Here is a 22,659-nt window from a genome sequence, read left to right as displayed (position 1 = left end):
ACAGTTTTCTGAATTCCTTTTATAAGACAATTTTTAATGAAATTGTTTTTTATATATATATAAATATATATATATATATATATATATATATAAAACAGAATCCAGAAAAATAAAACTGAAAATAATAAAACAACTTCTATATTTACATTCATTGTCAAGGTCGAACAACCATGTGGAATTTCAATCCCTATTAACTGTAAGAAATATATAAACATTGCATTATATGGCAAAAAAAGGGGAAAAAAAAGAAAGAATGAATGTTTAGCATATTCAGACGCACCCGGTCTTGGCAAAGTTGGTCCAGTATGTCATCACCACAGCGCTAAGCATGACATCATTTTTGGAAAAGTTGCAAGGGAAGAGGTCTGTTGCTCCAATCATGGGCACACCAAACACATATGGGATCTCATCTCCGTGTGCAGCGTCTGCCCATTCGGGTCGAGTCTCAGTCTGGCAGTGGTGATAGAAGGTGTAGAAGTAGACGGGAGACTGGTAATCCGCGTGGAGCTTGGCAGTAGCGACGGCTGGCGCCACCCACTGGTGATCAGTGAATAATGCCAGGAGAGTCTTGCGCCGCATCTCTCCATTGTCTCGGTCTGCCCAGTCTGTGTACATGAACTTAATAGTCTCCCTCAGGATGTCTTTACCTACAAAAATATAGAGAATAATTACAGTAAAGAAAGAGCTGAGAAGAAAATGAGTGGAAGGATAATGACATTTGAGCAATAATGTGAATATGTTGTCTAAAAAACGTGGATAAAGGCCGTCCGTGAATGCATGCTATTTGTAAAAATAACAATATATATGATAGCTCACATCCATAGGACATTAAATACCAGGTATGAAATCTCCATTTCAGAGGTCACACAAAATAGCATGCTGATGGATATTGCTTGTCTTTTATCGCCCTCTGGCGGAAAAAGTCAACAACAGCACCTAATCAAGTGGGCTCAGCATTGCCGCTCATTAATAGTCAGAATGATGTTTACCCAATCAGATTTGAGTCTTCACTAGGCAAAAAACAAAACAAAAACAAACAAACATAAGAACTACAAGGACTGTTCTGCATTAAACCTGTATTCAGGAGCTTTAATTTCACGATTTAATCTAAACATCCTTTTTTTTCACTCTAATAAAACTGTCAAACTCTGGCACAATTTAATATGAAGTATGATGATATAGAAACCGAAGTGTTTTTCTTTCTAATGATAACTCTAAAGCAGGCAAGAAAAATAAAAGTCAAATAAAAAGAATGGAGACTTCAGATGTTACCTTTAGGGTATCCATAGAGGTTATCGACAAAGTTGGAGATGGTGTAGTCAAAAGCTGCAGCTGAAATGCCCTCTTCACTCTCAGTGCCCCCATCATCCACAAACTTCAACCCCTCCCCTTGATTTACACCAATCAGAAGATCGTAGTTCAAGAACTCCCCCTAGTGGAGAAAGAATTCAACATTCTCATACAAACTTACTGCAAGTAACCAGCAGGTAAAAGCAGTTGTTTGTTGATTTCTTAAATATATGCCATACCTCAACCTTTGTTTCCTAGAATTATTCTACAGAAAAACTGAATTAATAACCATTGATAACATGAAGGCAATTTTACTTTGCACTTCATCTAAAAAAAAGTTCATCTAAAAAAAAAAAAAGATCTGAAATTCCTGAGATTTTTTAAGTAAGAAAAATTCCACCCATAAACACCCAATTATTTTTTTTTATAAATAAGAAACGAGAATTGAACATTTATAAATTAAGATTTATAAATAGAATAATACATTTATAATAAGATTATAAATGTCATTCATTAAAAAAGAAAAAGAAACAAGTATGAAAAATCACTCACATGTCTGACATTGTTGTATAACATGATAGCATATCATTGCATATCAAAAGTAAATGGTGTTTTCATGGAACATTCAGTCTGCATTTACAAAAGTAGGTCTGATCACTAAGATCTGGCTTAAAGGGTAGTTTGGATGGTTTACTGGACATAGTTTAAACCTAATCCTTGGCTTGGAAAGTTACAATTCAAAAGGAAAAATGTTTGATAGACTATGCTGAATTTAAACTAACATAAGCCTTGAAAACCTTCTTCACATATGACAGTAATCTCAAAATCACCTGCTGCATCAGGATCTCGGGGTCATCTGGCACAACATCTCCGTCCATCACAGGTCCAAATGCAATATGGTAGCGGGCCGGCTGGATGTCCTGATCCACTAACTCTCTGAAATTTTTCCTGCGGAGACAGTCCACCATTTCTGCGGTCTCCCCATATGTGCATCCCACTTTACGGGCCAGAATCTTAGTGTACTTCAAGGGCTGGTAGCTAATGGACCAGCTGGAGATGGCTGTACCACTCTGAGCAATGGCTCTCTGAAACAGGCCTGGGACGGGAGGGAGAAATAACAAGCTGTTAACTATACAGAAGGAAACTTGCATACATAATAACATAACATACCTGGTTTATACATCTAGGGCATAACATGTCATGCATCTAATATATATATATATATATATATATATATATGGTGGATGAGGAGATACCCCCTGAAAATGTAAAGCACATTGAATGCTTAGAAAAGCACTATATAAATGTAAGGAGTTATTAAGGAATTATTATTATATAAGAAAGTGTCCTCTAACTGGTCACCATCAGTTTTTCATAAATGATCAATGGTTTGAAATATTTTCATCATGGTGTGACAAATTCATTTTTCAGCACACATACTCATAAAAGTCTAAAAATAATCTCTATATTAATTAGCAGAATACTGTTTTAAACAAATTTTAATCTTAAAAGAGTTTAGCATGTCACTCTGTAGGACATTTTAAATTCTCAGTTTTCCAGAAGTAGCCACTTACCTGTGATATAAAGTAAACCGTAGTATGGTTATTTAAATGTTATATATTTAGTATATCCGGAGCTTGTTCATTGGATGGAAATGAGGAAAATGAGGATTTGGTTTGGCACACTCCATTTTTCAATGATTACTGAGATAGCATTGTACTAATTCCAACTTGCATTGAAATAATAAAAATAAATCTATTATTCTCTTGTAGACTTTTCATTTACAAACACTTTACAAACAAAGCCTTTTTCCTACAAACAAAGCCTTTTTCCTACATTCAAGAAAAAAAGTCTAAACATATTACCGAAGGGCTCTTCTTTTCCTTGTTCTGCCCTCCTTCCTCTCTTTCTGTCTTTTTAATAATTGAACACGATACCTTTCCCAGGGAAATCAATAAGGGGCTACTGTAGCTTTGTTTCTGCTAACACGCCTGTGCTTTTCTCTTTACCTAGCTTGTCCAAACAGGCACACAGACAGACATCGAGCATAGCGTTAGTTCTGGCAGGTCACGTAAGTCAAGCTTGCATCAGCTGTCGATCCACGTCTACCAACAGGAATACGACACCAATCACGGCATTCGTATATAAGGTTTATTCAGTATTATTCAGTGGCTTTATCGCTTGCTCAGGAACAAATGACCCTCCTCCATCCCCAACTCCTCCTTTCATCACAGTCAGGACTTGGCTGTCTGATATTCCTCATTGAATCAGACTCCTCTTATCTTGAATAATGTTACACTAAATTGTCATCAAGAACATTAATGATATCTGCAGTTGTTTCTATTCTGTTTACCCAAAGGGTGTTATTTCTATATTGTTATTTATAATTTATTGTCTATTCTTTTTATTATTAGTGTTTTTATTACCGTAAATTAATTTTTGTACGCACTATTTTTGTACATTCTGTAATGGAAGCTCCTGACACCAAGATGAATTCTTTGTGTGTGTGTAAACACACTCGGTAAATAAAATTTCTGATTCAAAATCTGATTTTTTTTTGCCTAGAAAAGAACAGAACCATACTGTCAATCCAAACTGTATGTTAAGTGTCAGTCATCTTTGATGATAGTGGTTCTGACAGAAACGTAGTTAAGCGGTGCTCAAACACTATTTTTTTTTTTTTGTACTCCACTTGAGTGAACATTATCCACTTACTTAACCTTAAAGGGATAGTCCACCCAAAAATGTAAATTCATTATTTACTCACCCTGATGTCATTCCAAATATGTATTCAATTTTAACCTAACCAAAACCTATTTTGCAGAATGATAACCAAACAGTTTTGATCCCTTTGACTTCACTCTTTTTTTTTTTTTTTGTCCATATAATGGATGTTAGTGAGACCGAAAAGTGTTCAGTAACTAACATTCTTCAGAATATGTTCTTCTGTGTTCCACAATCGTCCTACAAGTTCGAAACGACACAAGAGCGAGGGAATTATGACAGAATTTAAATTTTTGGGTGAACTATCCTTTAACGATTACCTACATACCGTTATTTGTTTATCTGTTCCTGTTTCTGTTGGCTTCGGCTCCTTACAGGGAAATAACATGATTGGTTTCTCCAGAGTAACAACTGTCATGACTTACCTAGAGTGACTGACAGTTGAGGACTGTAGGACTGATGTTAGGGGAGGATGACCGTGATGATGAAGATGGTGTGGGTGAAGGTAGACTTTTTTGACGAGCAATTCAACAAAACAGAGTTGGACAGGACGGTGAGACATTTTGTGTAGTAACACGCATGCACACAACATTAATAATGAGATGGAAACATGTGCAGGTATAGTATTAGTCTGTTAAAGCATTAACACAGACAAACACACACACACGCATTTTTCTTACCCTCAGAGTGGTGGGACAGGATGAGTAGGTTGACACAAGATGCTCCAGCCCCAGAGCCAAAGATAGTGATCCTTTCAGGGTCACCACCGAAGTGTCCAATATTCTCTTTCAGCCAACGCAAGGCCTGGATTTGATCCAGCAGACCATAGTTCCCTTTAGCAGACTGGTCTCCTGTGCTAAGAAAACCTGCAGTAAAGTAGAGCAAAGGGGAAAGGAAAAATACAGACAGATTTGTTAATAGAAAGCAGTATTATAATTATTAGTTAAAACTATAACGGATTGTTTTTGGTCGTTGAAATACAGCTGATATAAAATAATATATAAATATAAGATGAAAAACCTGAAAATTAGAAATGTTTCCTTTGCTAATAACTGACATAAGTACTAAAATTTTGCAAGTTATCTGCTGAACAGTGACTGAAGACAGAAAGCAATGTAAAGAAGAAGAGAGGAAAGTAAGAAAAATAGTGGACTGAAAAAAACAAAAACATAAAATACATTACAATAAAACAAAACCTAAAATACTGATCTTTAGTTAAATGTCTGATAACAGCAGGGCAAGAATACAAGACAGCTTTAGACAACAGAGAGAGAGAGAGAGAGAGAGAGAGAGAGAGAGAGAGAGAGCGAGAGAGAGAGAGAGAGAGAGAGAGAAAGAGAGAGAGATGGCTGAGACAGGGTGAGTGAGTGGATGCTCTTATTTGGAAAAACTGTTTCATCTGCCTCCAAGTAACCAGGATTTTTACTGATCAAAGTCTGACACACACACACACAGAGAGAGAGAGAAGCACATCTCCAGAGCGCATGTAGAAACTGCCTAATACATGGCAGAGTCAGAAACAAATGGCCCTGCTGCACTGGTGCCTAGTCAGTTAAACTTCTGGATGAAGGCGCCTTCTGATGAAACTGGTTTCAAACCAGCTTTAAAGGCACCATAATTCTACTTCTACATCCTACTTCTTGGGCAGTTATTATTCAAATCATTCTAATATGCTGATTTGTTGATCAAAAAAACTTTTCTTATTTCTAAAAAAGTTGTACTTTTGGGGAAACCATGATATATTTTTCTGGATTCTTAGATTAACCTTTTTTTTTTTTTGCAACAATATAAAAGTCTTTACTGTCTTTTTTTTGTAAGCCACTGAATGGGACTCTGCTGGTTAAAAATATTAATTTCTTTAAATATATATATATATATATATATATATATATATATATATATATATATATATATATATATATATATATATATATATATATATATATATAGCATTGAATTACTACCCTTTTACTAACCTAAAGACCTTTGAACGGTAAAGCAGAAACTAATTTACGGCTTATTATAGGTTAGAAAAAAACTAAAAGAAGAACCAAGATCTGGCATAATAGACACAATGTTACGCAAACATTGAACTCGGATGTGCCATGATGCCTTCCTACATCCAGACATATACTGCCTGTGAAAGTGCAGCTTTATTCTGTATTAGCTGTATTCTTGCTGTATTCTCACTCCTCAAAAATACATGAGCACACATACACTAAACTCTCCTTACTCTTCTCACCTACGACCTTTCTTCTGGATCTCTGTGAATACTGTGACACTACCTGAATTCAGAAGTACTGTGTGATAGTCTGAGGTTGCTATGAGAGAAAAATAGATAGGGCAGATTATGGTTGTGTAAAGACAGTTAACAATGAAGATTTATCTGTCACAGAGTTCAGAGCTTGACAGTATGACAACCGTGACTTGACATGATCCTCAGATTTTCTAAATGCTTCATACATTTGGTATGATTTATTAGCTGTTTTCTTCATGGGGAGTAAAACATTTCCCCACAAGGTCAATTTTTGGTCCCCATAACATACTGAATACCAGATACATGTACACACTTTACCAAGTTCTTCATTTTAGAGGGGCATTACAAGTAGATGTTTATGTTTTCAAGACAGATTAACAGAAAGTGAATCTGTCAATCAGTCCTGCTTCAACCACAAACACACTTCCTTAATTTGTTTGCAACCATTAAATACGTTCCGCCAAATTCAAAATAAATTTCTCTGAAAATCATTCATAAATTCATTAATATGCCAAATTTTGGCAATTTCTATAAAACTTTTTTTTTTTTTTTTTTTTTTTACGAACGATTCACACAGAATTTCATTTCTGCTCGTGTTTCATTAAAAAGGTCATTGAAATGTACACCTTAGAAACAATTTAGTCTAATTCATGTCGATTTTTACAAATACACTAAAGGTTGTGTCAGTTTAGCAAGTGCATGATCATTGCTTGATTTGCATAATTTCCTTAGTGAACTGGGTGCTAAAACATCTCAAACACCACAATGAAATAAATGGTGCTAACAGCGGCACCCTATTCATTCTTAGAGAATTGCTCCCAAAGTGAACAAATATTATGATGATTTTTAATCAATTCCAACCTCTGTACACTATTAGCATGCAGTCCACATCCACACACAGAATGCAGAGAGAGAGATTTGGATTATTCCTCAAAGAGCATCAAAATAGACTGTGCAAAAACGTCACATCAAAGAGCGTCAGTTATGGAAATGAGATTATCTGTGGCAGTTTAGATTTATTACATCACCTTTAGTAGATCTCTCACAGCAGTCAAATGATTTGGTATTACACTGCAACCTCATGGTCAAACATGTGAGTTGGCCTCAAAATCTCCTTGCGAACCTTAAAATAACAAAGTTAAATAGTTTTTTTGGCCTCAGCTTTGTGAGCAGCTATTAAAACCACCATGGTCATTACTGAGATTTCACCCTCTAACGTCTTCTGCTTTAGATTTATCTTCATTATCATTATTTCTATGCTCCGTCAGCCACATTATCTTGTTGAATTGTGTGGGTACGCCTCTGTAAAATTGTCTTTAAAAGAATCCTCAGCAGAAATTTGGACTGGAGAATAAGGTCCCACTTTTCTGATTAGCTTCTGTGTGTGTGTGTGTGTGTGTGTGTCTTTATATGTGAACAATCCCTGTTGAACTGCATTGAAGACCTTTGGTGACATTTCCTATAATGGATCATCATAATATTAAATTATACCCATTCTGACATTTGACATTTTTCATATTCTAAATGGCTGGATTTGAACAGAAAAAAACGATGTCTGTATAAAGTACAGACAAGTATTTCAGCTCTGGAAACCAATGACTAGGAAACCAACAGATTGAGCTGAAGGGTCATTCCTGCAGTAATGTACATTTTCATGTTATCATCAGTTATATAGTATATGTCTTAGTGGATAAAACGGTAAACGCAATTTCTAAAAATGGAAATCACATTTGTTAAATTTCTCAGAATATCACAACAAAGGGAACTTGATGTGGATTTTAAATCATTTTAGTACTTTGAGCAGATGTTGCTGTGTTTGCCATGTCCCAGACTGCTACAATATGAAACTTGGAAATGGATAAACAGGCAATATATTAAGAAATATTCTTAAATGTGTTTCTTGATTTTCCCCTTTCCCTTATTGTTTTAAACAAAACATGCTTTCTTCTGCATTTTAATTTAGTTATTAATTGTATCACTTTATATTACTCATCTGAAATCGATAGAGTCAGCAAAGTCAATTCTGAGAAAAATTTAGTTAAAGTTTTCTGAAGGTCCTAAAGCAAAATTAAATAGCAACGTTGCATCTTTTCGTCCACTTCTTTTCTTAACAATAATTACTATATTAGTAATCACAATATAGATATTTTTATTTGATCTTTGTTATTAAAATTTAGAACAAAGATGCAAATAAACAGAACAAATAGAAGTAATAAAAAACTAATTAAATAGTATATTACTTTTTTTCATCATCTACATCAGAAGCATTCAAGAAAAACTAATCTGCAAATCAAATGTAAAAATCATTCACTACAAATAAACTGATTATTAAACTACAGAAACAGTTTAATCAAGAAAAGTTAGTGGTTTCCTCTTTTTCTTTTATTGTTTGATTAACATTAATGAGACAGTCAACCTATATATTAAGACCTACTAATGTACGGATCTAATATAATGTTACAGATGAGATGTTTTTCCCCAACAGTGAAGCACTGTGTGACAACTCATTAAGACAGATACAGATATAATGAAATACTGTAATTCCATGCACATGCTGGCATGCTGTGCTTTACAACGATACCGAACTTGTGCTGGGGCGAAGCACCAGTCGTCAAGAAGCGAGCAAAAGAAAAAGGTACACCTTTCAGAAAATATTATAAAGATCATTTTAGATGTTTAATTAATATTTGGAGCATTGGGATCGCTAGACGAGGGCAAATTTGTATGAAAAACCTTAAAATTGACTTTTTTTTTTAGCTTAACCAGGGCACATTTCTGAAATTTTGTTATAGCCTTTTACAGAAAATCCTCCTTGAATAACAACCCAAGCAAATTCAAGTTACAGAGTTTTCAAGGCACTGCATAGCAGGAATGACCCAGATGTTCTTCTTTCTCCTCCTACCATGCTGCATCATTTGACTGACTTCACATGTAGATGCTATAAATGGCAACAGTGTGCCTAAAAATATATGGGCCTATATATAGCAAATGTATAAAAGCAAGCTCAAGCAGCATTATATAACTTGAACATCAGGAGTAATGCACTGCTGATTTATGAATACATGAATGCTTAGTGACGACATACTGTGTGCTTGTGGGTGTTTATATGAATGTATTATTGTGTGTGTGGTTGCTCACAGATCTCTGGTGTAATTCGCACTGTGCTTGCAGGGACAAGACTGAGAAAGCCGCACACACACATACTGCACAGTACATGCAACAACAGATGGAGGGGATAGACACATGGGACTGCTATAGAAACTGTTTACTGAATGTAAGCACAGAGATGTGTGCATGGATCTGTATAACTGCTCAGTTAGAACTAGAAATGGAGCAAAATAATAGGTTGGGATCTTCTTTTGCTTTCTATTCCTCTGTCTGATTCTTTTTAGCTGTCTTTCTCTCTCACTCTCTCTTCCATTTACTCTCATTTGCTGTGCCTTCACACACTCTACTGGCCCTCCTGCCCAGGGTAATTGGGGGTGAAATAGGGGTGGCAGTGGGCATTTGTAGTCCGGCACTGCATGATGGAACACAGAACACACAAACGCTCATACACACAAATTCACAGGTGTTATAAATGCCAGTGGGATCGCCACAATCCATGTATAATATCAGCACTTTAGAAAGGAGTGAAGGCATAATGTATTTCAACAGACTCTCCAGATAAAACAACACTTATTTAAACACAATCCGCCAGGCTTGTAAAGTTCAAGAACAGATGTGCTCACTGTTTAAATAATGTGTTTATGTGTGCCAGGGTTGTGTATCATTCAGAACTGAATTGAGCATGCCATTTACATTTCAATTTGTTTCCTGAATTTGAATTGAGGGTGCGGAATTGCAATTTAAATTTGAAGGCAAAGAAGTAGAATTACAATGAATTGTAAAGATATTCATATAACTGTTAACTTGAACTATAACAGCAACTTGGTAAACTTTAAATACAGGCCTGACAAAGCTTTGTTTTAAAGTTTAAAATAAGTACAGTAGACAGAAAAACAATAGATATAGAAATACAGACAGACAGACAGACAGACATACATACATACATACAGATAGATAGATAGATAGATAGATAGATAGATAGATAGATAGATAGATAGATAGATAAACCTGACAGACTATTCTGATACTTTGCAAAGAACCACTTAAAAAAGGCTAGACAGAAATGGCAACGTTTTTATGAATCATTACATTAAATTATGTTTAATTATGTTTAACTGTGGGTGGAACTGAGGTTGGTTAATGATTAATAATTAACATACTGGCTCCTTTGTGTGTAACAGATGGCGCTTGAACCATAAATACCATCTCTTTTAACATCTTGACTTTATCTTTCTCGATCTCCTCGGAACTTTTGTGCGTTACTCTCACAAGGCGCGAGACTGACCCTGCGTGACTGCTTCTCTGAGAGTGTTCAGACAGCATCATGCTTCAGTGGATGCATGACTTCCTGTGATCCCACACTGTTTCCTCCCACAGCTCTGAACATTCCCTCCTCTCTCTCTTTATTTTCATGGCACTCAGGTGGCTGATTTGAGGTGGCTCTAACTCTCAAACAAATCATTCTCATTCTCTCCCCTCCCTTCTTGCCTCGCAGCATAATTAAAAAATGCTAAATATATGATAAACTACAATTCATTTTGATGCTGCAGATTGCATCCATTTGTGCTGAATGTGGCGAATATTTGAATAAATTTGTCTGATAACAAGCTGTGTGTGCTGATAAGCATGAAATGAACGGGGCCTAAAATATGAGGTTACACCTGTTTGGTGTAAAAAGGTGGAGGACCTGGACATGGAGACGCTGGCTGGAAAGTCAAAAGGTCAGAAGTGTGTCAGTATATTTAGGTGAACCTAAGTCTGGGTCATATATTCAATCCCCAAAATCATAGTCAAATTGTACAATTCAATATTATATTAAGATTATAAAACAACAATTAACATTTTTTATTTTAATTAGGATTTTTTTTCATAAACAATTCTAGTTACTATAAACAACGTAAAATGAGAAAAGGAAATTTGTTCTCATATTTCAGTAATGCACTGTGATAATGAGAATTTGGGATGTAAATATACTTAAGGGGGGGGGGGGGGTGAAATGCTATTTCATGCATACTGAGTTTTTTACACTGTTAAAGAGTTGGATTCCCATGCTAAACATGGACAAAGTTTCTAAAATTAAGTTGTACGTTTGAAGAAGTATTTTTGTTCCCAAAATACTCCTTCCGGTTTGTCACAAGTTTCGGAAAGTTTTTTTCGAGTATGGCTCTGTGTGACGTTAGATGGAGCGGAATTTCCTTATATGGGTCCTGAGGCACTTCTGCCGGAAGAGCGCGCGCATATCACAGCACTGAGAGCACAACACACTTCACTGATCAGAGCGAGAGCGTCGCGAAATGTCACAAAAGGAGTGTGTTTTTGGTTGCCAGGGCAAGACAACCCTGCACAGATTACCAAAAAAAAAGTTTTTTCCTCACGGTAATGTCACAGCTTCCACATGCTCTCAACCCAAAAGCCTACTGGCGCTCGTGATTCTTTAGCTCCGCCCACACGTCACGCCTCCAGCCGGTCGTGTTTTTCTGGGAAAAATCGGTACAGACTATCTTTCTCTTATGAATATAATAAAACTAAAGACATTTTGGAGTTATGAAGGATGCAGTACTACTCTATAGGTACTCAAGATTAACAGGATATAGTGAAAACAAGCATTTCACCCCCCCTTTAATTAACATGAAAATATGTCAAATAGTATATTTCAAAAACAAATATTTTTATTTATTTATCTGATCCATCCATCCATTCACAACCTACTATAAAGCCATATAACTCTACGCTTTTTCTGTCTGAATTTTTTTCTTTGCCCTGAAAAAAGCTGCCAGTCAAAATTTCCTGACATTCTATGATGAAAGTGAAAGTGATGGACTCATGCATTCATAACCCACACTATAAATAAATGAATACAATAAATTAAACATTAATGTCATAATGTTTTTCTTCATTATGGGAATATTTCAGCATGGAAAGAAAGAGAAAGATATGTACTCACACACATTGCCTGGACTACTGTTGAGTCTTTCAGAATTCACAAACCTTTCATAATATTTTGCAACTGGAGGACATTTATAAATGATCATCTACAAAAATGAATGGCTCATGAATACAGATTAGAATCCCTCCGTTTTGTATTTTTAAGTTAATACTTTACACTGTCTAACCAAATGAGAAAGAGAGTTAGAGAAAAAAAAAGACACTTGGCAAGAAGAACGATATGTTAGACGCTAAAAAGTCTAGCCTAGAGAGGTAGCCTAATTTTTTTATATTTTATTTTCTATAAAGAACCATCTGATTAAACAGAAAGAGAGTGTCTGATCGACAAGTGCCTCAAAGGAAACTCAAAATACTGGGTGGTGTTGGCCCAGTGGATAAGACACATGCTTTGGTGTAAGAGACCTGGGTTCGAATCCACTGTGAGACACCAATGGCACATTTCCACTGTCGGGCCAGTGTGAGCCAGGGCTTAAAGTAGCACGAGGCCAGAATAGCGCAGGGTTTCCACAGTGGAGCTTGAAGCACCGCTGCACGTCACTAAAACACGCCCTTTACACGCCTCTCAGAACAACGCCATGCAACCTCAAAATTTCACCATCAAAGAGAAGTTATCAGAAAACTAAGAAATAAGTCTCTGGAACATGCGCGATCACAAAACGAACATGATAAAAGCGGCCGTTTGTTTGCATGCTTTGTTATATATTCAAAAGCATCGATGTTTTAACTATAGAATACATGATACATTGATCATATTGATTTAATTTATCAGGACTCAAAATTAATCACACATAAATACACTTATTTCTATTTTATTTGTTTTTAATGCTCATGAAAATAGCCTGCTTATTCAGTCGAGTCTGTTTCTGTTCATTTGAAGCCACAGTAGCCTTCACATTTAGAATGAATGATAATATCTCTATTTTTATAAAAGCTCCCGAACAAAAAACATTATTAGGCTATATTCTTTTATGATGGGCAACGTGAGAAAAACTCTCAAGACGAGGCTTGTGACAGATAATATAAGTTACTTAATAAATACGACTGTGATAGAGAATAAGAAGCTGACGTCTGATTTCTTCAAGCGGTCATATTTTACCATGTTTACTGTATGTTTAGCGTGCATATCTTTTACATCGCTTATAAATATTTCTGCCTTGAGCACGGCCGGTCTTAGCTCGATAGTGGAAACACGGCTAATGTGTCCCTGAGCAAGACACTTAACTCCTAGTTGCTCCAGAGGCATGTGACCTCTGACATATAAAGCAATTGTAAGTCGCTTTGGATAAAAGTGTCAGCTAAATGTAATGTAAATAACATTCAAAGATTTAATTGTGGCACTTGATCCTCAAAAACTCTTGTTTCATCCCAGTATTCCTTTTAAACATGTCTTCCTCAGTTTCTTAGGTGTACTAATATAACACTAAAATAAAAAAACAAAACAAAACAACCCTGTATGCACATAATCCTGAAAGCTTTTTAGAAATAACTGTTTAATTTTGAACTGCTTTCCAATTCAGAAGTGCCATATGCATCAGATTTCCATTGAATGGACTGGTCCATCTGAGGCTTAGAATATTAAATATCATTGATCATAGACTTCACTCTACACGTTAACGGAAAATGAGAGATTCATGAGACTGAATTTGCATGCACTTTACTGCATAGGAAGTGTTTGTATGTGTTTTTTTCTTTTTGAAAAGAGTTGTTCCTTCAGTGTGCATCCGTCTCTCTTCCCTCGTTCTCCCTCTACACAGTATGCAGGGTTTGTATAGTTTGGCTTCTGGGAGTGACTTGAGTTTTTGTGTTTACCCACTGTGTGTAGGGAACAGCGCAATGCACCAGTGCTACCTAAAAACAACCAGTTATACTCACTTTCTGTCTCTATTTTTCACAGACAAACATACACAGTTAAATCACACACTCAGCAGGCTTCATTTCAATCTTCTCAGGAATTACACACAATACTTCTAGTGTTTCTGTATGAATGTGAGAATGAGATCTGTAACTTCATTCTATTTCATCTGAGAAAAAAAAAATAAAAAATAAAAAAATAAAACACCTTGGCCAAAAATGTTAATGCTTTCTCCAAACCTGCCAAGTTGGTGTTAAGCTTGCTGGAAAGATGCCCTCTCAGTCTGACCAGCTGAAAAGTGCCCCAAACCCCTCTTAAATAGGCTGTTTTTTCTGTTTCAGGGATGGTAACGGTCACAGTAAGCAACTGCAACGTAATTGTATCAGTAACATAACGGTATCAATGATGCAATGGTATCCGTGCTAGATATATTTCTGGAAAAAGGACTGGAAAATGCAGATGCTCACTGGGAGAATGAAAGAAGAGAACACACAGGGAGGAAGACACGAAGAAATGGCAAGAAACAGATCTCATATTTATTTGATGATGCAGCAGAGGCTTTTACTGGTAGGTGTAAAGGGCCCTCTCCTTTGTTTGATAAACAATCCCAGATAGACAAAAAGCTAAAACATTAGTCCTCTTCATTTCATACAGCAAAGAATATATACTCTAACTCTGGAATTTTGGTAGCATATTATTCTTTTGATAATGCTTTTAGGCATTATTTGATTAATAATAAAAAAGAACAGTATTTATTTGAAATAGAAATGTTATAACGTCATAAATGTATTTACTGTCACTTCTGATAAATTTAATGCATCCTTGCTGAACAAAAGTATTAGATTATTTTATCTTTCTTTCTTTTGAATAGTAGTGCATCATGGTTTCCAAAAAAATATAAAAATATTAAGTAGTACCACTATTTTCAACATTTATAAAAATAAGAAAGTTTCTTGAGTGTAAAACCAGCATTTTAGAACGATTTCTGAAGGATCTTGTGACACTGAAGACTGGAGTAATGGCTGCTAAAAATTCAGCTCTGACATAGTAGAAATTACATTATAAAGGGGGCATATGATGTTGCTAAAAATAACATTATTTTTTGTATTTGGTGTAATGCAATGTGTTTGGGGTTTAAGGTTCAAAGAACACATTATTTTCCACATACTGTATATTTTTGTTCCTTATCTTACCTCGCCTTTCTGAAATGCTTAGTTTTTTACAAAGCTCATCTTTCTGAAAAGCAAGGTGTGCTCTGATTGGCTCTGATTTTTATTCGCAAGAACAACAAAGTGACGAAACGCACTCTGTAGAGCAGTTTGTCCGTTTAGGCAGAAACATGGTATAGTGACTTCCATGTAAGGGGACCCGCAGAGTGTGTAGATAGAAATTGCTCAGTCTGAGGTAATAAAAACAAACCTGTTCATTAAGAAAGGTCTTTATACAACTCTGAAAACATAGTTATGTAGATCATTGTAAATATTACACATTGCACCTTTAAGTGCTGTTAGAAGTGAATGAACTGATGCAGCATTTCAACACCTTCGTAAGGATGCATTAAACTCGACAAAGAGGTTTAATAAAGGATGCATTGACATCGTGAATTAGCAAATAAATATTTAAATGGCTATTAAAGTTAATATGGGAATATAACATGATACACTGATAATTTAACAATGCACTGGTGCAAAAACCCACACATTTTGGACAAATCTCGCAAACATGATGTATCATTGTCAACTGCCACAAATACTGCCTAAACAAAATACTGATTTTGTGCACTTTATTTACTGTACCAATATTTTAAATTGGCCTTTGAAATTAGCTTTATTGCATGGGGAAAAAAAAAAGTTACCTTGTCAAAGCAATGACAGAGCCCATTGATCTTATGGTGTTGTTGAGAGCTCCAAATGCAAACTTTGCATGCAACAATCAGACAGCAATTGACAGAACTCTGATCCAATGGCATACAGGAATCATCAGTTTGACAGTACTTTAGCCCAATAATGTTGGTGGATCCAGTTAGGGTGGCAGTCCTATTTCAGGGTGACTGTGCCACTCTTTATCACCACCCTGCTAAATGTATTGCCAAATGAGTGCTCATTGGCGCCCCTTCAGCTGGTGTCGCCCTAGTTGACCACCTAGCTCACCTGTGCCTAGAAAGTGCACTGGTCTTCACACACGGACGAGTACAATAAATATAATTTAAATTCTCACACACTTCAATGCATTTTAAATGGAACGTATATGTTCGCTTCGAACTAGAATCATGGCGGAATATCCTGTGATAACCACTTCGAAGGGCACTTAACGTTCAAATAGATCAAACATCTAAAGCCATGAGAGAAACACAAAATGTAAGTAAATCTTCCCACATTGTGACATAGACATTTGGGGGCGTGTTTAAACGATGCGTTTTTGGAGGGCGTGGATAAGTCTTAACTTTGAGTCTTTAGTGTTTGCAACTTTACAGATCTTCTTCATGCACCAAAAGCTTGTAACACTCCAAAAAGAAAGGAAAACTTGAAATCGCATCATATGACCACTTTAAAATATTTAAAAATAGATGTAATAAAATAAAATAGATGTAGCCTTGGTGAGCATAAGAGACTTCTTTCAAAAACATAACAAACATTGTATTTATTGTAAACTTTTGACTGCCAGTATACAGTTAAATGATCAAGGTTACTGCACAGGGTTCCACTGCTGCTGAAAGGCCACTGTTGCCTGGCAACCTTCCAAAGCTGCTGCAAAGAGACAGGCCGGTGAAGAGACAAATCTTGTCTGTCGACATCTGTCTCTGTCCTCCTGTCTGTGACTTTTTATCTCCCTGTGAGTGTGTATATGCAGCAAGTGTATGTGTGTTGGTGCATTACATGTACCTCTCTAGAAGTGTGTTGTACAAGTACTAGTGTTTGTTGGTTAGATTGTGATTAATTTGCTGCTTCAGGTAAGCAGCAAGACCTAAAGAGATTAAACCGAGGAGATACAGAAAGAGTGATAGAAAACAGGGATAAAGACTCGTCACGATGGAGGAAGAGAGCAAATGTGACAGAACAGTCCGCAGAAGGAGTGATTGAAATAGACTAAGATAAACAGAAAACAATTGAATGAGAGAAAACAAAGTGGGGCTAAAACACACAAAATGTGATAAACATTAAGATAGAGAGTGAGAGTAAGAGTTAATAAAAAACACTATGAGACTAACTGGGATTCAATTCACATATTTTAATAAACATATTAACATTAAAATTTGCTGGATTGAAACACTAAGATGTGATTTCAACTTCCTACAAGTTTAAATGAATAATTATTAATCGACTAATTTGTCATACATAAACTACAGTAGAAAAAAATACCAAATAAATACCTCAAAAAAAGTAATATGGCTCAACAGGTTCTCTATCTGAAAAATGATATTATTTTGGTTAATTTATTTAAATCCACTTTGTTTTTAAATTAATTTAAAAGTTTTACTACAAACAAAATAACTACAATTAATTTCTACATATGACATCAGAAAATTGTCTGCATGCTTTAAACTGCAAGTCATTTATTATCTTTAATCACAACCAACAAAAAAGGTCAAAACCTGCAAGTAACTCTGCAGCAAAGATTCAGAAAAGGAGCAGTGTGGTAAAATCTGTGCATCACAAATACTTCTCCTAGATAACTAAATCTGTGAGTCTGTGACACCATTCTGGGCTAGTTTATTAGTATTTGACAAGCAGTGTGTGTATATATTTCATTCTCTTGAGCTCCATCTATCATTCCACACACACACGCACAGAATAATATAGCATTTTGAGATGATGGATCTCGCTTCATACTTTATAAAACAGATTTTTTCCCAATCTCTACTTTATGAAAGATTAAAAATTCAACATTTTTCCATCAATCTAATTTTTCAAACCAGAGACTCATTACTCCACTAATTAGTACTGTGAATATCTCATTTTCAACAAAATATTAAATCACACTCTGATTATAATGAGAAAATTATGATATGATCATTAAATATTCTGATGGTACTGATTATTCCAGGATTAAAAAGGCTTAATGCGTTCAATACCCAATCAATGTGTGAGAGAGAGCAATATGGACACATTCATCATCCCTTGCCTTGCATCCCTAGCATTAGGCTCCTTTTATGCATGTATACGTTTTACAGCACTTTCAGAAACAACTTTATCTGTATTATTATTATTATTATTATTATTATTATTATTAGCTGTAAACTAGTGAATATGCATTTCAGAGCTGAGCTGAAATGATGGGTTTGGGATGAATAGCTGGAGATTGGCGGCCATGATCTTATCTTGTCTCCTAATTACCATGCTGCATTCAGACAGCCTTATCCAGCCAATGGCAACATGGCCTGCCTCATCACGTTCATAAGCTGATTTAAATATGGATTAATTTGTGCAAAAGCTCAAAATCCCTAGGCCTTAGCTCTCCGGTCTTAAATGCTGACTAACTAGAAGTGATTCCAGATGATGCATGAACAACTACTTAGTCATCTGTGTTGAGAAGCAGCAACAATGCATTTCATTACATACTTTTTGTGATTCCGATAATCCATAAGAGTAATGCACAATTGGACTGACAGGTTTGACTTGTCATGGGAAGCTCAGGAATTCAGCGTTTTGACAAAATTGGGGGGGGGGGGGGGGACTTCATAGATATTCAGCAAACATTGTCAATTTCTTTCAAGCATTGGCAGTTAAATATGCAAATTTGGGCGATACTGCAAGCTGGTTCACTTTGAGTATGTGGGAGACTGTGTATTTATGTGTGTATAATCTTACTTGCCTACCAGCTTGCTGATGCCACCACATTAAGAGCAGCTGATAATGGAAGTTGGATGGAAAAGATTTCTTCCTCTCTTTCTGTCATCCTATTCCACTTTTTACAGTTGTTTCATAATCTTTTTCAGCTTTCTTTCACGCTATCATCTATCATGCAATAAGCAATGCTCTCCTGTACATTAAGGGCATTTTCCACACTGAGAAAACAATTCAGTAACATTTACATAGTATAGAACAACACGTCTATTTAACAGATCTGGAGTCCTATTTCTGAGGAGAATGTGTGTTATTTGTTTCAATGTGTTAATAAGAGAGAAACACACGGTGCTGAATAATATCTAATCTGTAGCAAATGACCAAATGCTCTGATTAGTTGTTGCAGACTATACTTTCGCACAACAACAGCCTCCAACTCCAGGCCTTTGCCATTACAGAATGGGATGGGGAAAATTAAATGGAAAAAGAAACAAAAGCCGAACAGAAATGAATAGAGAGGCTAACAATAAGAGTAAAATGAGGAAAAATTGAGAAAAATGAGAAATAAAAAAGCAAATGAGTCTGCAAGTTAATGAGCTGGACCAGTCATGGTTGCCCTCAGACAAAGAGGAAGTCGAAGTGGTATATGCAAATACTGGTAATAAGGCAGAAATTGATTTATTCATACGTGGAGGGGCTCTGCCTTGAGATGGCCATTCGTCATTGAACTTCTGTCAGAGACTTGGGACATTGCACATGAGTGATAATGTGGCGAGTCATAATTCACTTCACTGTGAGAGTTAACCTGGAGCATACGTAGCATGCAGATAATCACAGGTAATGCAGTTTTGAATGTGATTCTGCAGAGGAAATCCAAGAGAACCCCAGACTTACTATGCGCTGAGCTGCTCCGCAGGGGTTAAAACAACTTCAAAGCGATCAACAAATATCAGAGGCAAACTCAAATCATTAGGGGGAAATGCTTTAATCGAATTGGTGCTGATGTGTGATATTTTAGCCCTGACTCTGCAACTCCTTAAGTGACTTTTGGTTAATAAATCTCAAGTTGAATCTTACCTTCACAAGAGGAACTAAGATCTTTCCAATCCAAATGAAGACGGGGTCACAGCCTTAGGATGGGTGCGTTCTCACATGCTTGACTGACCCATTCTGCCTCAAAGGGTTCATGTGCATCTCTAAATGCCGTGGTATGGTAAATGTGCTCCAGGAACTAACCACTTTTCTGATGACCTGAAGTGGTCAGATCCATTTGCATTTATTATGTGGATTATTGTTTTTTTTATTTTTTACTTTTTATTGAAATGCTAGTTTATAATATGGTGCACAAAAGTGCCATTTTCCCAGGACTCGTCCTGGCCAGGATTTCTATATTGCCTATAGAAAAATATCTTTATTTTTTTTACACATTTTTTTCATATCAAAAAAGAGAAAATTAGTAGTTTGTTCTCAAACCAATATGACAAGGCAGCTCAGATAAGGAAAAAGTAAGCTGTTCTTTATTCTTTATAGTGAACAAAATCTTAATAAATGTGAGTCTTTTTGTATATTTGTTGCTGTGTGTTAAAATACACAATGCCATAAAATATATTTTCTCCAAAACAGAAAATCATTGTGTAATTTGAACCATATAGACACGGTAATGATGCCAGCCTTCCATCTGTGAATATTGTTTACATGTAAAAAGAAATGCTGACAGATATAAAAAAAAAAAAAAATAGCTCATTACAAAAACCCAACAAGAGGAATGCAGTGCATGTGCATGAGATTTTAGAAATTGTTGGGCTTTTCTCTAGCTTCTGTAGTAAACATAGACGTGTTCACAAGATAAAGGGTAATGCAGGTAAAGGTGTTTACATGCAGACCGAAAAATCTGTGCCAATCATGTTTTGCTTAAACCATTTTGACCTTTCCTTGATTAAATAACACAGTTTAAGGTGTTTACATGACCTTCCACATTGGGTTATGGAACATAATCAGTAAGAATTTAAATACACTCAAAAGCACAATGTGATTTACTCAAGACTGCTCAGAGTGAGTTCCTTGCACATTAAATCTCCAGATATGTATGCAAGGAACATGTTGTGAGGCATAAAAGGCCATTTCAGAGTCAATCTGTGACCATTATTTCACTTTAATGGCAGAAATGTGCATTCTTTGACCGTATACGACAGGATATAAAAATGTATTCCTGCTGCTCATTCTGGTTTCACATTCTCCTCCGTTCCCGGCTGTTTGACAGCTGACAACCCTGGGAATTTGCCCCCATTTCCTCAGGAATGCATTCCATGTGTCTTTTAGTGGTTGTTCAATACCTTATAATCCACACTGAAAAGCCTGCCCTGGCTTTAAGTTGAGAGGCTAAACAAATTCCCTGTCATCAGCGTTATTACTATTAGTAGCAATAATGTGGAAATAATTACGAAAAGCATGCCCCCAACCCTTCCTGCTCCACTGGGTAGCAACCTGAATTAATAAAGAGAAAATGAATCCTGCGTTCGTAGGCGAACAGGCAACGTCGTATACAGGCTGGGCTTTCTCACCATGGTAACCATTTAAGAATGATCTATGGAAAGTGCTTGTCTCTCTCTCACACTCTTTCTCTCTCTCCTTCACCAGTTCGGCCGTCTTAACCGCTCTATTCATCCATGGAAGGATTCATAATTAATGGCCGTTGTAATTGTAGAAAGAGAGCAGGAAAGCGGGAATGGAAGTGCAGTAATGAGAAAGTGAGAAAAAAAAAAAAAAACACTTCTTGCCAGTTCTAAATATGGATCTGGCACACATATTCACAGAGACATGAATATACAAGCGCCATGCGGATGGGGATTTAAAACATAAGGCAAAATGCAGGATCATAGAACAGATCATACATGCATACAAATAAAGCCTTTATTTAAAGTACATTATTAACAAGTACATTAAAACAAGAAAATCCATTGCCTGATAAATGCAAAGAGAAAAGCATCTACATAGTCACAATAAGGCTTTTGAGGATAGAATATCACCCTCCTCGTGAGGAATTCTGCCTGTCACTCCAAACATTTAACTATTTACTCCATGTTGGTGTTACATGTATACCTTGTTTTCTATTCTCTCTTTTGTGACCTAGCTTTCCTGAGTTGCCTGATTATGTCATTCAGTTCACCTCTTGTCTGTTAATCATGTCATTATTTCACTTCATTTGGTTCATGCTTATAAGTCCTCAGTTCTCCCTTAGTCTTAGTCCTTCTCTGTCTATGTTAAGTTGGTTTCTGTGTCTCTCTCAATGATGATATGAATACACAAATATCATCTCCAGCTGCTCTGAGATTAACTTAATTAGCATTTTACCGTTTCATTTGAGAAAACTACTGTCATATCACATACACAGCAGCTGCAAGTTCCTCATGGCAACCCGTCAAAATAAAAGTTTAGTTTAACGTTAAGAAACGTCAGAATATATTATTATTTAACAGTCTCAAGACTCAATGCTACTACTGATAATACATATTAATACATCTTTATTTTTAAAGGAATAATCACATTGGTTTTCTATTTTCATTTTAACAGTAAACCTCTGTTGTGCAGCACTTTGTTTGCCAAAAAATAAAAGGGTTCAAATCAATTTAATTTATGATAAATTAAAAGTTTTATGCCTTCATCTGATTAAGAGAAAAAATAAGAAGAACATTTTATAG

The 22,659-nt window shown here is 35.9% G+C and overlaps 1 protein-coding gene across 4 annotated transcripts in view; it reads right to left on the bottom strand.

Moving 5' to 3' along the window:
• The window catches only part of LOC113052176 (neuroligin-2-like), a 162,483-nt gene that overhangs the window by 3,081 nt on the left and 136,743 nt on the right, over positions 1–22,659 (bottom strand). For all 4 annotated transcript variants that reach the window (XM_026216542.1, XM_026216543.1, XM_026216541.1 and 1 more), the window contains 4 exons: positions 4,695–4,880; positions 2,121–2,386; positions 1,273–1,432; positions 281–647 (listed from right to left, as the gene is read on the bottom strand). In XM_026216542.1, the coding sequence (XP_026072327.1) occupies positions 281–647; positions 1,273–1,432; positions 2,121–2,386; positions 4,695–4,880 (979 nt within the window). The remainder of the gene's footprint in view (positions 1–280; positions 648–1,272; positions 1,433–2,120; positions 2,387–4,694; positions 4,881–22,659) is intronic.

This window comes from Carassius auratus, chromosome 32 (assembly GCF_003368295.1).
Source record: "Carassius auratus strain Wakin chromosome 32, ASM336829v1, whole genome shotgun sequence".
Classification (NCBI taxonomy): domain Eukaryota; kingdom Metazoa; phylum Chordata; class Actinopteri; order Cypriniformes; family Cyprinidae; genus Carassius; species Carassius auratus.
This window is presented reverse-complemented; position numbering and strand designations above follow the sequence as displayed.